Below are 17215 nucleotides of genomic sequence, written 5' to 3'. Positions count from 1 at the left end.
TCTGTAGGACCTGGGGATAACGAAAGTGGGTCATATGAAGCGAATTCTCCAGGGAATTAAAGAGCTCGGCAAGAACACCCCTTTGTCTGAAGTGTAATTATGCTGGTGCTTTCCTTAGAGGGAGAAGGGAAAGTTGCTGGAGAAGCAGAGCTGTTGCAGGCACTTAGCTGTCTTTGTAGTTTACTCTATGGAAGAAGAAGCACTGGTGTTTGTACAGGCTAGCATCTCTGAATTCTTGTGTGGTGAAGAATTTGCTGCAAGAGTATGAAAGGATTTGTGCCAAAATAAAAAAAAAAAAAGGAAAAGGTGATATGTTCTGCGAAGACATTTTCTTGATGTGCAAATTGGCCAGTTTGGATAAGCCCAGTTTGGTAAATCGATTGGATGGTGGTGAACTACACTGACTGGAAAATATAATCAAGAAATGATTGCTTTGCTTACATGCAGCTCAGTATGCCTCTCTTTATGCTGCAGCAAGATGCCACTGTACAGCATGAGGTCATCCAGTTATCCTTCCGAGGCACAGCTCCGTAAAACCTCCTGTGCAGGAGACCAAGAGGTTTTGAACGTTCAACACGTGTGCCTGGCAGTGCTGCAGGTATCCAGCACTTGCTGGCCACACAGAAGGGGGAAGACACCTTGTGATACCATGAATGCAAACTATAATGCATGGTGTGCCTGCCTGAATTGTCTGTTGTTCTGTTGCATGACACATCTGATACTTTAAACACTTGAACAACTTTTATATCAGTTTGAATGAGATTTAATTTATTACTACTTGAGTGTCTTTATTTTTTTTTTTCAGTTTCAGGCACTTTCTATTCCTCAGTGTTGTGTTTTGCCTAAAATGTGTTCTACGGCAAAGGGTGTGGAAACTTAGCATTTATGCCATATTCAGCAGATTATATATGATTGAAATACTGTACAGTTAGATTTTTAAATATATCATGTACAGAAGGTTTATCAGGTAACTAACTTATGAGAATTTTTGAAAGACCGGTACCTCACAAAAGTATCAATTGGCTTCCTGCATGGAAAATGATAATAAATTTCCTCATGGTGCATTTTAATATAGTTATTCAGTTGTCTTAAACATCTGTAGCATATTTGAACTTTTAGGCACTAATGGTTTTATTTATTGTATTGTTCAAAAAGCAGGTTAAAAGACTAATGAAATTTTTTACCAGAAAATTTAATTTTATTTATCATACATATGAAGAGATTTAAAATGTAGCAGCTGATTTGATTTTTGTGGGGTAAGCTTTTACTCATTACTAATTAACTATTAATTTAAAAACACATCTGTATGCATTTCTTTAAAAAGGCATCAGTTTGTTTCTTGACGGCACTCCTACATCAGTAGACCATAAAAAAATTAGGAAAATCCGAACTCTTAAGGTTTTACACTATGCATGCTAAGATGAATCACATGTAAGACAGTAATCCATGAGAGTAAACAGCTTAAAAAAGTGAAAACAATGTTTGTTTAAAAATTGCGCTAGACCAGAGTTTGTAAGGTTATTTACAGTTTACTTAAATGAAACATAGGTTCATAATTGAATTTCCTGGTTAATTTTTCACAGAAGTATTAATCTAGTAGAAAAGTAATTTTCAGATATCTCCAAAAAAAAATCCTACTTAGATTTTTGAGGTGAGATGACATTGCACCACCTGACAGAAAAGTTGCACAGAATTGCTTTCTCCTTGCTGTTCCTAGCAATGTGTCATTTCAGCACAAGGAGCACACTTGACTTTTACTTAATTGAGTAGCTTTAATGTTTCTTGCACGTTAAAGAGTATCTTAATATCTATGTCTGTTTTCCTCATGAGTAATGTTTCATTTGGTTTTTGCCAAAGCTTATTTCCTCTGTATAAAGGGGCCAATGTCAAGTACTGCATCCTGGTTTTGCCCTCCACTTCTCATGCAAATGCTTGGACTTGGTCCTTGGCAAGTAGACAGGACTCATCCCCTGGAAAGCAAAATCTAGTCTCCTCATTGTTTTATGGGAAAAAAAATCAAAAGAAGCAAAACAGGCTTAATTTATATCCAACTGTATTTTTTTTGTGCTCTTGCTGCTGTAGGTTCAGCAGGTACCACTCTGGGATCTCTGTGTATATAACTATTCTGGTAAACAAACAAAAGTAAAAAGCTATGTTCTGTTATGTTTTCCATAAAAAACAAACAAAAATGCCTTTGCCAAATGATATGATTTTCATGGTGTTGTATGAAAATCATATGCAAAAAATGGAAAGTTATGTAAACAATGGAAAGTTTATGGGGTTTTTTTTTGTTTGTTTGTTTTGTTTGTTTTATTTTGATGTACTTGATATTCACCCCTTTAAGGATGTTCAGATGACATCTGTCAAGTCTTCATGAGTTTTATTTCCTTTTCTCTTTGGTTCTCCATATGCTTACTGTATTTTAATGTGTGGCAGCATTCTAGTATATTGACATTACAGTAGACTACGTAGTTAATCTTCCTGGTCAATTCAAGGACATAATATATAGAAGAACTTCCTTTGCTTTCCTGATTGTAGGATGTGATTTCTTTGCAACTTTCAGCCTTGCTATGTGCAATGCATTAAGACAGGCTATGGAACAGGATCTCTTGAGGTCACTGTAGAAGTGTATGCTGAGTATATGAAAAAATGGGAGCTGCTTTTAGGCAGGGAAAATGGGCAAATGTTGTTTGTAACAACTTTCTTATGGCATTCCTCAAATTACCTCAGTATAGGACAACTGATCAATGATCTATGTATAGTTCATTTTTCTAAATGACCACCAAAGAATTTAACTTTGATTGTCCTAAGCAGGTCTTTTTTGCATGAGTAGAAAAAAAAACTGCATCATTTATGCTGTATTTATTAGGTGCCCAGGAAAACAAATTTTATGCAACTCTATGCCTTAGACTCGTGTTGGCTATGAAGTGCAAATGCATCTGACAGGGAGGCTCAAAATATTTAATGGGGGTTCTCTGCTGAGGTCATGGATTTTAATTGTGTTTTCTAAAGACACAATTGTGGCTTTTCTAAAGACACAGTGTTACTCTCTTATGATTATTCTAATTTCCAAGTATTGGTTTTTTTCCCTACTGCTGTAAAAGTTCCAGCTCCTAGAACTAAGAACATAAATAGCTACATATTTTAATGAACGGTATTCTTTCTGATTTAATCTTGATGTTAAAAATGCTTCAAAGCATGCATCCCAGTATTTCAACAGAACTAAGGTAAACACATCCCTAAAAGCAGTTAGTTGTTTAGAAAACGAGTTATCATAATAGATCTTGTGAAGCCTGATTCAGCATGCTAGATTTATGAAGACTATCACTATACAAAGTTTACTGGGTGAAATTTTTTTCCTGCTAGGTAAATGTGATTTATGTGGTCAGTCAGCATACGTTAAAATATGAAAGGAATACAGAGTAATCTGAATTTTTTTTGGAGTGGATGATGATATTCATATAGATGAAAAGCTCAACATCTCAGAGAGGGGAAGATGAGAAATGCATGTTTTAAAATGGCAGCAAGTTACAAAATGCATGTTTCTGTTTTGTCATTTTCAAATAGTATTTTCCCAGTTCACTGGATTCAATTGCCGTAGCAACTTCTGATTTGGGTCATGCAAATTTTGCCTTTATAATTCCTAATACCTTCTTCTTAGAAACGGAATGAAATCAAGCAAACTCGTGGTTGTAGGTGTTGGGGATTTTTTACAATACTTTAAAGAAAAACAAAAATTAATTTTTCTTATATAATGGGAAGTGCAAATTTTCTTTGATACATTTTTATGTATTTCTCCTTAACCACTTTTTTTTTCTCCTACATGTCTCTTTCTTTCAAAGAAAAGTATTTTAAACTTGGAAGAGCAGTAAAATGAAAAGCGTATGATCAAAACCCCTCCCAGACTATCTCAATCCAGTATTTCTTGTTTTGGGACTGGAGCAAACTGCTTAGTCCTGTAAATAATAAATAGAAATCATCTTTATCTCTCTTTCCCTGCCCAAAGAAATTCATACTGCAATGTTGTATAACTGTAATTCAAATGAGAGGAATTGATTTTTTTTTAAATAAAAGTCCATTTCATATTTTCCTATTTTTTGTAGAGAAATAGATAACCTGCCAATTTTACTTTTTAATTGAACTCTGCAATGCTAATTCACTAAATAAAAATTTCATAATGCCTTGATAATTAACAGATCTTATTTCAAGGGTAAAATTATCAGTGTTTTTCAATGCATCTGGTCTTCATTTTGGGAAGACTTGCAGGAGAAACCTTTTTCACACATAATGGAAAATTAATATATAAAGCAAACATGAGAGGATGTTCCATAGTCCTACTGTAAAAGCAGTTGTAAAACTAGATATTATCCATAGCTATAATTGCACAGGGGACATGTAAGACAAAAAGTCCCACAGTGATTCCATTTTGCTTTATACTTCCTATTAATGATTGCATTACTAATGTTTACTACTGTTTCTGCAGTTCTGTCTCTGTACCCCTAAGTATTAAGTTCTTGCACATAAGTTCAACAGTTCTGGTAACTAATAATTAGCAGTGCAAAAAGTCTTTGTGAAAGGTCAAGTTACATGAGATGTAAATTGTTGAAGATAACTGAGCTGGAGCAATTTATTTAACTTACAACCAGGAAATGATCACGTCACTCATATGAGTAAGTGTGAGCCACAGAGAATTATATGAGTAATTCTAAATTTATTTTTTCACCCTGATAATATATGTACCTCTCAACTGCAGTTCTCCCGTATTTTTTATTCTGTTTTCATGGGTTGTATGTTTTGTGGTATGATTTTCATACCATCAAGGTTTGATGCTGCTTATTCTAACTGCGAAGATTTAATGTTTGCAGGAACTGTACATGACTGTGTTGCTATCTTAGGTAAAGGAATGAGTTTTTGATGACTTGAGGAAGCTGAGGAGTTTGGACAGGATTTAAAATATCTCTGCTGCCTCTTCAGAGATGAATGGTAGTGTCAGTGGGATTGATAAAACATCATTTGGTAATTATCAGCAGAAAATCTTTACTGGTTGTTTGAATTCCTGTATTTATATGTAGAATATTGTGTGGAACTTGATCTTTTTTACAAAAAGAAAAAAAAATTTCTAGTTGTTTTCTACTACTGTTGCATTAGGTTTAATAGCTCTGTTAAGTGTTAGTTTATGTACTTGAAATGCTCATTTCTGCCATACAGAAGCCCAGTCTGTTTCTCAGAAATTATAATCCATTTGGAAGCCATCTGGAGACTTTCAGAAGACTATTTCTGTAGCCAGTTGGAGCTAATACCAAAATTCATAGCAACTTCTGTAGGCTTAATAGTGATTGCCCTTAATATTTTAACTGAAAAAAAATATTTTGAAGGGTTTGTAGTTTTTTTCAGTCCATGGAATTAAACTTAAAATGTCACTCCCTCATCATATATAAATAATAAAATATTAGCACTGTTAACACTTTTGCAACCTAGCAAAATGCTGATGAATACAGACCCAAAAGCATTCCTGGACAAATTGTAGTCAGTTTAGCTGTAGCAGTTAAAGACCTACCTCAGAGCAGTCAACAGGAAATTCATGGTAGAATTACAAACATCTATTTTAAAGAATTCAAGACCTTGTCTCCCAGTTGACAAAAACTTGATAAGCTCTTTGATGGGATTTTGAGTTCATATAACCTATTGCTTATATTAGTGAGGGCAGAAGCAGCTGGTGTGTAATCTATGTTTAACTCCAGTCATGTCTTTACTAATGTTCTCATGCTACTTCCCAGCTTCTGTGTCTGGATGACATCCCAGCTTCTTGGCAAGCTGAGATCCTTGCATGTCTCTCTACTGTTCCTGTTCAGAAGAGCTGTACAGGCAGGCTAGGAAAAAGTTGTAGGGTGCTCCAAGATCAAGACTGACCAAGGCTTCAGGCTCCAAAGGGTACCATAGCAATGGTGGGCTAAAATCCTTTAAGTTATACTCTTGCAATCCCTGCTGAAAGCTCTCTCTAATGATTACACTAACTACTTGAATGCCCTTGGAAAGAGAAGTGTTTTGGCTAACTCTACAGGTTGTGTAAGACTACTGAAAATAATGAAAATTATGGTAGCTATTAGTAGGACAAGTATGCAAGTGACCAATCAATGTTTTATTCTATGGAACAAATACTTTGGAAAAATCTATTTATAATATGGTTCAAAGACTAGTGTTAGTATTGAACAGCTCCTGAAGCTAAAAGCAATATGGTACAATGTTTAAAGTAATTTGGAATTAATTTTTTCCAAAATCATTGGAATCAAATGTTTTAGGAAGCTGTGTTTGATCCAGGTATAACTGTATGAGAGCACGTGAACTGGAGGGTGAAAACAGGAAGAAATAAACTAAAAGTAAAATTAGATAGTTTTTTTCTTTATGGAAACTGTGTGAAAAGCCAAAAATAAAATCTCCACAGTGCCCCAAATCCCTACTATGACTATTGAAAGAGAATTAGCATTTGAACTCCCAATTTTATTAAACTGAAGTATTAATTAGATAAAAAACATTTTAATTTAATTAATAACCTGACAATGTCATTAACAGGGAAAGAGTTATAGATATGTTTTTCTCCTGCTGTTTGTTGAAGTAAGCTCTGTTTGGGACTAAATTCTCTTTGCAGTCACAGTCAATTATTTTGTGCATGGGGAGGTTGAGGAAAGCTGTTCGAAGCTGCTTGGTCTTGATTTTCAGTGAGGGAGAGCACGTGTGCTGACAAGTAGAGTCTAGGGCCTCTTAATGAGAATTTTAAGGGTACAAGATTTTCCACTTGGACAGTTTAGGAAGGTTTACAACCAGCACACAGGCATGCAAATACTGTGAAGGTTCCTAGTAGCACTCTCCTCTCACAAGATGCCATCTTTATCTATTGAAATAGGCATTTGGGCTGTACCGCTTAGCCAGATTCCAGAGGATTTTCTACAGGCATCTGTCACTTGTGGTGTCTGTACTTTCTGTCCTGGTTTACTGTCTCCTTAAATTGTGCACCTTGAAAAATGCAGTTGTCCATATATGACAAAAATAACAATTTTTCCCCTCAAAGAGCACAGCTGGGGAACCTGTCCTGAAATAATTTGTTTCATTAGCCACCCTTTTACACCATATCCTTACAATCCTAAAAGAGCTGAAACATGGGACCTCCCTAGAACTGCCAGTTACCTTAGTAATTTATGTATGTTGAGGGGATCATCAAAGGGCAAGGTAATATTTGCAGTGACAGACGAGATATGCAATACATAAAGAGATTTGTACATAAAAGAGTACAAGCTGTTGAAGTGCTTCTGAAAGGTGAAGAGGGCCTGATCTCTGCACCTCACCTCAGGTCCTTCTTTGTTGCTGTCACTGCACACAAATAATTTCATGTCATCCAATACTAGCAGCTACTTCTCTTAATTCACAGTGCTGGCAAACATATTAGTTAGTACTAAAAAACTTCTCACTATCACATCTGTATGTCTAGAGCAGGTATCTTTAAATGTCAAGCACTATGGAATTGCATGAATGTATTTTTAGTGTATGTTCTGGCATTTAAAAGAGGTAGATTTCATCTAAAGGTAGTCTAAAGGTTCTGAGAGGATTCCAGCCCAACATGAGTGGTTTCTGTCATTAGCCAGGCTTGTAACTTGAGCTAGTATTCTAGTCAAGTACAACTGTTAGTTAATTCTATAATAACATCCACTTAATGTGCATGAGTGAATGGATAAAGTGGATGTGGAAGTCTTGCAGAGACCTAATTTTCTGCCTAACTCATATATTTGGGTCTGGATACCAGTTTGTAGCAAAAAGCTGAAACACATGATTTCCAATTCAATGAAAAGGAAAACATATAACTTGATTCGTACTGGTTTAGATAAAAGTTGGTGTGCACTCAGTAGTTTCTGCCCTTTCTTTCCCCTTGTTCCTGTTCACTCCATGAGAAAATTCATCATCTTGGCAAACATCTGTTGGGACTTAGGCATGTGCTTGTCTTTAAACAGTACTTTAGTCCTTCTTGAAGCTTGTTCATGTATTTCAATTTTAGCCTTTACATGTAAGCCTACAGGTGATTTGGCTAGGGGGAAATTGCTCCTCTCATAAAACCAGTCATCAGATTGATCGTTGCTAGACTTTTAAATGCCACACCTATGAATGTTGTTCTCTTGCCAGTATTTGTGCGTGGATGTGTGTGGATATGTAGTATCTAGTTTGCAGGGTGTATGTGCAAGCACACCTGTACATATATTTGTATATACATACCCTGGTTTTGCCCAATATAATGATGCCAACTTGTGTGTAGAGCCAAAAAAAACTTAAAACTATACAGTGCTTGAGATGCTGCATTGTTTTTATTATAGTATTTTTTATATCAGATGAATTTCAGGATGTTTACAGATGCTTCTAATATTTAACTTATACAATGGAGTGGCAGGATGTTTATGATTGTTGTCAGCTAAAGAATTGTATATGATTCTGGGTGAAATTTTGGCTTTTATGAAATCCTTGGCAAAACTCCCATTGATCTCACTGGGGCCAAGATTAAACCTCTCTGAATTTATTGTTTACTGGCTATTTTCCTACTGTGATAATTTTTTTAAATGAGTGAAATATATTTATTTTTTCCCAATGTGAAATCTGCAGTTACTATTTGGATTTTTCTACAGAACCTGAAAACTACAACATAGATGGGAATAAATGCCTCAGCGAATGTACAGAATTTTTCACTGATCTGGTCCTTGAGTATGTCTAAGAAAACACCTTCTAAAATAACTTTTGTAAGATTTAATACAGATCTAAGAAGAGATCACCTTTCATACCTCTCTCCACAAAGAGGGAATGCAATGTGGCAGGTGAATATGAAGAAGTATTAATTGATGAATAAAAAGTAGTCCTGTCTGATTTGCATACCTACTGATTTCGTGCAGTTCACCTGGCTCTGCAGAACTGGAATGAGGCACTTGAGGTACCTTATCCCAAAGTACCTTATTGGGAAAAAAATGTTATATAGTAAGTATGTGGCTTTAAACGTCTTATCAAGACATGGAGGTATCTTCAGAGCCGGTCTTTTGAATGACTTTTAATATTTCACGGATGAATTAAAGTGATGAAAATATAAATTGGTAAGACAAATCAGACAACTGCTTGACATTAGAGAAATCACTTGTCTAGACACAGAAGGATCAGTTCTTTAATAGCACAAGGGAGGAAAAACAACACAATGCAGTGCTTCCTAAATCCCTTTCCAGGGTATCTTTTAATTGTGTGTGCTCTAAGTATATTCTTCCTGTAAAAAGACATAAGGCTGTGAAACAGCTAAATAGATGCATCCTAATTTCTTCATCTAAGGCTAAAAATATAATTTTCAAACAAGAGCTGTCATGCACTTTGAAATATATGTGTTGGGAACAGGTAAGTTTATATTCATTATAGTCATCCCAGGGATAGGTGGGAGTTGTAAAATGAGGTGGTTATGCCAAGGTTATTGAAAGCTGAAGAAATAGCAAGGCAAACATACTTCTTCATGAGGCTCTTTCTGAAAACATCTGTGCAAATGCCCACCACTTCCAGAAATCTTTTCCTATAATTTTGTTTAAGAGAGGATCATATTCAGATTCCCATTCTTCCCCTTTCTACTAAGGAAGGAAGTATGCACCTTGGTTGAACTTCCCAGGAATTTGTTGGCTTTAGGAACAGACCTCAAAAGAATAAATAGTCAAGGCAAACAGTAGGCTTGTGGAGGATATGCAGGGCTCTGCCTGGGCTCACCAGTCTGCTAATGTGGATCTGATTACAAATTTGTGGGGAAGAAACTTCTATTATGCTCCTACTCCAGTTGGTGGCTAGTGGGAACAGATGGGCACCGAAGAGAGTAGACACCTTTCCTTCTGCATGTTGGTTATCTTTCTGCAATTCAGGGCTAGAGTTCAGGACACGTGTATTTATCTGAAAGGCCATGTGATACGTGAGGAAATGAGGAAGAGGTGGCTGGAGATCTGGATTCTGCCTTTATTTCCTGCCATGGAGCTGGTGCAAAACTGGGGGCGACTCAGTTAACCTTTGTGTGCCTCACTTTCTCCACTCGTGGGAATAAGGATGCTCTTCACCTCTGTACAGCCCCCTCAAGACCTATAGGAGAGCAGTGTTATATAAGCAGCTAAGTTTTACCGACACTATGTAGTATAAATAAATTACTTTTGTCCGTAACACTCCAGGAATTGCTTTTCCTAGTTCCAGTTCTCTTTGATGACCTACTATGTCCTGGGTAGTCAGTTTTGAAGCTTAGCAATTGCTCTAATACTTAAAACTACACACATAGCAGGCTCTATTTGCTGCAGAAAAGAGTAAAACTTTAAACTGCCTGACAAAACTTGCCAATGAAGTATATCTAACAGAGCAGGGGTGTAACTTATGGCTTTATTTACTTGTAATAATGGTAAGGAACAGTGAATTTTGTTTGTTTACATACTGTTTACAATGGCACAGTTTTATTTTTAATATATAAAAACAACTGAGGTATTTATTGCATATACTATTTTAAAGATGTTTTATGTGTTTTCACCTTTGGAATATATTGTTACATTTCCTTGTACAGATAATTTGGGTGGCTTTGTTAATATAGCTAGTAATTTTTATGACTACTAAGTGACCAGTTTTCCGTGCCTTTTTATTGTTGGATGCATGATTATGTATTTATTACTGTATGGAAGTCACTGAGATGTGTATTTTTGTATTCTGATGGAAGCAATGGTTGATTTTATTGTACATGATAAGAGATGCCTTCCATAATGGGCACTCATATGAGATCTTCCTTCTCAAATAAACAGAATGCATTCAATGTATATAAGTCCTTGAATTTTTTTTCTTTGTGTCTAGAAATCAGTGGAAATCCTTGAACATCATGACACTGAATTTTAGATGTTATCCACTCAAAATATGGGCTGCTACCAATGCCATCAAATTCAAACCAAAATTACCCAAGAAATCAATACAATGGCAATTCCCTGGCATAGTGTAAGCCTTTGTAATTTAAAATAAAACTCTGTATGTTAAAACTAAATAAAATTTGGATGAATGACTATCAAGCAGCATTTCTATTCAGTCTGTCAGAGACTGCCTGAAAATTGTTTTAAATTACAGGCTTTGAATACAGCTTTTATACATACTTTATATGGGTATGTGCAAACCCACATGTAAGTAGGTCACTGTGCATGTAAGTGTTTACGTTTGCAGAGATCTTCCACTAGATCTTGCTGGCATACAGTGTATTAAGCATAAAAACAGATTTGCATTTGCATCCATAGTAACAACAGTCGTTAAAACAGAATATACAGTAGCTCCGTTTTTCCAGGGTAAGTGTCAGTAAAGCAAACACATTTTTCCTAAGTAGTGTAGACTGTACCTCTCTTAACACCAACCCAGATAAACACTCATTTGAGTTGATTCCAGAGGGCAGTTCTGCAGGCAATCATCAGCTACCGTGTAGGTCAGTGAGGTACTAGGCTGGTACTTATGATGTAACTACAGTCAATGGCACATACAGAAGGGAAAAAAAATGTGTAGGAACCTAAGTCACTTCATGAAGGCAATAATCTTGTGATTGATGAAGGCAGTCATCTTGTGGTTGGGATTCTATTGTCCTGAAGTGATCATATGTTGGAGAGGCATTTTTATGGATAACCCAGAATGCTTAAAGGTCAGTGCTGGGGGTTTTAATGCACCATGAATTCCAGGTGCTTACAGTTCTCTTAGGATTGAAGTCTGTAGTTCAGTTTTGAGTGTGTTTCGGGAGCATTCCATTTCATAAACTAAGCTGAAATGTTTGGTTGCAATAGTAAAAACTGTGGCATAAATGAGAGACTGTAGTAGGAGAAGTAGCTAATGGGGTAAAGTAGGGGACACCACTGGGGATGGCACTCTGCAGTACATGGGGAGACTGTTGTGTGATGGTTTTTGGACACCATGAACTCTGCAGGATTGCTTCTAGCAGCTAAACTGAACAATAAGGTAGGCTTCCCATAGTTTGTCTTGCCCATAAATTAGATTTCTATGAATAAGAAGTCAAAGAATATGAAAAAAGTGGTTGGATTTTAAGTCTCAAAATGGGAGATGCACTGACAGAAATTTTTAATAATTTTAAGAAAAGTTTGGTAAATGGGTGAGCTCATACCATATTTTAGTACTTGTGTCATATAATCAATCTGCTTGTGTCAGTGGCATCAAATAGCTGCTGCTGAATTCTGAAATTGTGCTAACTTTTAACTTCTACAACTAAATTAATAAAAATTTGGAAAAAAAATAGTGTAGACAAGAAAGAGTTGAAAAGTCCTGAAGCAAATCTAACAGAGTGATTGCCCAGACGGTTTATCAAAAAGGACTGCATGGATGTCTTGTCTACACAAAATCTAGTAGCAAATTATTTAAAGAGGTTTAGTTTGATGGTGTGACAAACTACAAGGGCAAAAAAGAAACTGATGCAGTATGAGCAGCTCCTTCATTTCATGTCAATATTAGAATATTAGAATATTGGTAAGTAGAGTATGGTAAAAAGTGGGGAATGAAAATTACTTTTAAATTATGCCATTCAGGCCACTAAAAGTTTAGAAAAGTGTTCAGCTTAAAATCTGCCCGTTCTGGAAGCAGATGTAGGAGTATGGCATTAGCCTGAGTTGGTTATGTATTAAACTAGTTGTTTGCCCCATTTCCTTTGGAGTGATTGCAGACTGTTTCCTAATTACATAAATGTGGTTCTGATCATATTTAAAAGCATCCTTTGTGAAAATAAAATATATCAGTGGACCCATGGCCTTGGTCATCCCCAACCATCTAATGTCAGGAAGATGTCATGGACTGAATCTGTCTTGTAAGCATGACAAAACACAAGGCAGGTGCAATAACTTCTGTCCTGGCCAAATGCACAATAGATGAGTGAGAGCAGCAGCTGGCCCGTGTCCTCCTTCAGATGAGAACTGAGGGGATCTACACGGAAGTGCGTCTTTCTTTTTATAGAGGGAAAGATGATAGATGTCATGGTGATGAAATGGGACATCCTGGGATATCCTGGGACACGGCAGACACCTCGTTGAGGCAGCAGGATTTCTGCTCTTAACTTTAGTTTCCATTTCCTTTCCCTGATGGCAGCGCACAGCTGTGCCTGCCTTTGCCCCTTTGAATTCATTCCTTCCCTCTGCCCTTTCACTGTTATTTGCCTCTCCCATAGCTCAAAGCTTTCAGCCCTTCTCACCTACCATTTCCCAGTAACACTTTGCCAAGTGCAATTTCCTGTCTTCAATTTCAGTCGCAAAAAAAATCCTTCTGCTGCCTAGCAACATCAATGTGACAGCAGATAGGTGTTCTCCTGGCAGTCACGCTATCCTCTAAGTAGATCAATTCATTAATTAAGAATCAGACATGTGTCTTTGAATCCCTAACACACTGTCCCTGGTAATAATTGTTAATGGTATAATGATTCAAAGGACGGTGTGTTTTCCCTTGTTCTGAGGGAGCGCCACTTTGCTGAGACTTCCTGGGCACAGCATCTCTGACCCACTGTTGAAGCCATCAGTACTCTCGAGGTCAAGTCAGCAACTGTTCACACAGGAGCCTGCAAGTGGTGTAGGAGTATGTACTTCTGATTTTACCTTGATTACTTATTTTCCAACTAGCTTTGCTTAAAAGCATTAATTCAGTCAATCAGAAATATTAAGGGGCTATTTTCAGATGAATAAAAAGAAAAAAGAGTTCAAGAGGTTGGAGATGCCATGGAACTGCTACAAAAACATGGTTTGTTTGAAGTGAGGGGAAGCTCCTTTTTTAAGGATTGTAGGTTCACAGGTTACTTCAGAATACCTGCACAAAAAACTTGGTAGGTAATGGTTTCAGGCTATCCTTTCTGCTTCACCAGCTTCTATAAACACTGGGAGGAGCAGATGAGTTCTGGGGTAAACCCCTCATCTGAGGCACAGTGAAAGTTCAGAGGAGAGTGCCTTTATCTGGAATTGTGTGGGCAACCCTCCCCTAAAATTAAAACCAATGCACTTGAATAAAACAGTATGATGGAAAGTGAGTTTTTCTTTTATAAGCGCTGACTTTCTAGCAAGGTGAGCTTTATGTGATTCTGCTCTGGTATTCTATTTCTCACTTCTCTCTTCTGGACCTCCACCTTCCATGCCACTGTGTTTTGGGCATCTTCTCTCAGGTAATCCACAGACCGTAAACCCAAGGAAGTGTTGGTACAGGAGGGACACTCCAGATCAAAAGAAGGGAGAGCATCAGACAGCACTGATTGCCTTGTAAAATCCAATTGAATTCTGAAATTATTTTTCCAGGTGCCAGTTAAAGTCACATCTGTAATTTGTTATTTTACTTATCAGAAGAAAACAATTGAGTTTCTATATAAATAAAAACCAAATATGTTTTTAAAGAGTTTATAAAGGGTGTAGACAGCTACACAGGGAAAGATGGAGGAGAAAATACCTCCGCCAGCTCTGCTCCACCACAGCATCAGGAAATGAACTGCATAAATTTTACAGACCCAGTGTAAAACCTTCCAAAATTGTCTTAGGAAGGTATATACTGCTTTACAAATCAAATCTGCTCAGAATTAAAATTTTCAATATAATTTTGTCTCCCTGTGACCACTCAGTCATGAAGATTATTACTCTGTAGTTCCCAGAATCTTAAGTCTATTTAAAATATTGATAGAAGTATTAATTTAATCTTCTAACAATTGCGAAAAGAGTAGCCTAAGTTATTGAAAAAAAAATAACAATTAATTATGTCAGGACAGTCAATCCCCTTGTATTTTTCAGTCAATAAGAACCATAGCTAATGGCTGACTAAGCTCAATTAAGGTTCAATGAAGTACTAGTTTTTAAACAGAAGTTAAATTATTAACCCATATCGTTTGTTAGCAGGATCAACAACACATCATGGCTTATTTTCTCAACATAAATCCCCTCTCAAAATGTATATATTTTGAAAACAAGATTCAATGTCCTGTCTTTTCTTAGATGGCTGGTCAATCTGGATTTTCATTAAAAACTTTTTCCCTTGCTGGATTAAATGGAGAAAAGCTTGGAACATAAACCCTGTGGCACTTTTACATCTGTTAAGCTAATAACCAGATTGAATCCCTGGGGCAATGGAAAGAAATAATATTTTCCCTTAATTTAGAGAGGACTCCTATCCTCTGCAAACCTCCTTCCTTTGTGACCTGTGGGAGCCTGACCATCAGGTTGCCTTTGGGTTGGTAGAAGGGGTTTGCCTGTTAGGAATCATGGTTCTGGAAAGATGTTACATGACATTTTACCAACCCGTTAATGTTCCCATTCTGGCTGCCAGACTCACTTGTTGCTGCCATCAGTTTCCCTCCTTCCACATTAAACAGAGAAAAATGAGAATTTTAGGGTGCATACCATGTTAAAATTCTGTTGCACCTTAGTTTTGGGCACTGAGTGACTCTGGTGTGTAAGGCATCAGTGACTATAAGATGTGTATAATGATGCTGTTGCAATTTCTTGTTAGACTCACTATTTCACCAAAGCTTTGTTTGTATTCAATATTAAATGACTGTTTAAATTTATTTAGTGGTTCAAGACCTTTTTGCATTGACTCTTTTTACTGGCCCAGAATAGAAGTCATTCTCTTTCAGAGATACACAAATTATAACTGTTAGGAGAACTTTCCCCGAAGACATTCAATACCTCAGCTAAAATGCAGTTTCTCTTTCTGAATCCCTTCATTTCCTGTTGTCCTCCCCTTTTGATAGTCAAAAATAAAACTGGAGCAAAAAGCTTGTTGATAACACCACATTTTGCAGGGCAGCTGTATCCCTTACCTTCCATTCTCCTTTGGCCCTCAGTGTCTTTCAGGGCATCCAGCACCAACACTGGTGGTGTCTCTTGCTTCAGACACATGATTAGCATTTTACAGAGGTGATGAAATTTTAGCATGAGTAGCATGATATATAAAATAGATGCATTACTTGTGCAAATTGTACATTTAATCCTCTTTAGCACACCGACACAGATGTGATTTCCCATTTCCTTTAAAAGCAGGCCACCTAGTGCTTGCAGAGCTTCAGCACAGCAAGAAACCCACTGCCAACACTTTGGTTTGCTCCCTCCCTCATTTGCACTCCCTTTAAAACATGGTACTGCTCACCTGCTTTTCAAAACATACTATACCATAGTGCAATTTAAAAGAACAGAAGCTTTGGGTTGTGATTTTACATGCCTGTTCCCTTTCTTGCTCTCTGCTACTTACTTAGCCCCAGCACTGTTTTTTGTCAGATATCTCTGTCAACCAGCACAAACTCCCTAATATGGTCAAGAAGAGCCAACGAACTTGACCATGTCATAAGGATCTGCTGAATTAATGAACTAAACCAAGTTATGGAAGGATCTAGTACCAGGACTGGTCCAATGAGGGGGCAGTACTGGGAGAAGAGAAGAATTACAAAAGGGAAAGAGAGGACAATATTGCCCTTTCACCAGTACCAGCAAGCTCACAGAAACCACATCCTCAGGTTCACCAGAGAAAAAGAGAATGAAGGTAGACACACTGACAACTGACACCAACGCACTGTAGGAGAAAAAAAAAAGCCCCAGTCCTTTACAAGTGCTATTAAAAATTCATGAGGTAAGCGGTATCCATACTGGAATGTGACATCTCCAAAGAAAGCTTAAAAGCACAGCTTGGAATGATGTTACTAATTCTGTAGCTGTATGACTAGACATGTAACCAGTGTCCTGGGAAGATACTTTATCCCAGCATTATGTGGAGATTCGTTTCCTCCTACCAGTGAGACAGAAGGAGAAGACCCAACCAAATGCTGTTACTAGTGGTCCTGTGGCACTTTTCATAGTGTGTCTAAATTCTGGTGGAGGTCAATCCTGCACGAATTTTGCTTTGGATAAATTGGATAAATCTCTTGGTGAGAGGTGAGTTTTGGGGTGTTTTGTGCTTATGTTATAACTGTAAATACTGAGCTATTCAGCCTTGTATAAGGTATAGCATAGCTAAATGCAGCCCTGCATGACTGTCAATGTATTTGAGAATATTCTCCTTTTATTGTATGGGTTTAGCTTCTCAGTTAAAGTAAAAAATCAGTGATTTTTCATTCTAGTCTGATTTTAAAGAAGTGCAGAGCTCTTACTTTCATTAAAAAAAGAAAAAAAAAAAAGGGAAATTTAACACTAGCTAGAGGATCAATCTG

General features: G+C 36.9%; 1 protein-coding gene across 3 annotated transcripts in view; it reads left to right on the top strand.

Moving 5' to 3' along the window:
* The window catches only part of DGKH (diacylglycerol kinase eta), a 163658-nt gene extending 152992 nt beyond the window's left edge, over positions 1 to 10666 (top strand). For all 3 annotated transcript variants that reach the window (XM_051778672.1, XM_051778673.1, XM_051778674.1), the window contains one exon: positions 8 to 10666. In XM_051778672.1, coding sequence (XP_051634632.1) covers positions 8 to 97 — 90 coding nt within the window. In that variant the 3' untranslated portion in view covers positions 98 to 10666. The remainder of the gene's footprint in view (positions 1 to 7) is intronic.
* The last annotated feature ends 6549 nt before the right edge of the window (positions 10667 to 17215 follow it).

This window comes from Manacus candei, unplaced genomic scaffold (assembly GCF_025592945.1).
Source record: "Manacus candei isolate 608988 ecotype Guabito, Panama unplaced genomic scaffold, ASM2559294v1 h1tg000014l, whole genome shotgun sequence".
NCBI lineage: Eukaryota > Metazoa > Chordata > Aves > Passeriformes > Pipridae > Manacus > Manacus candei.
Note: the sequence above shows the minus strand (reverse complement) of the source record. Positions and strands in the feature narration are given on the sequence as shown.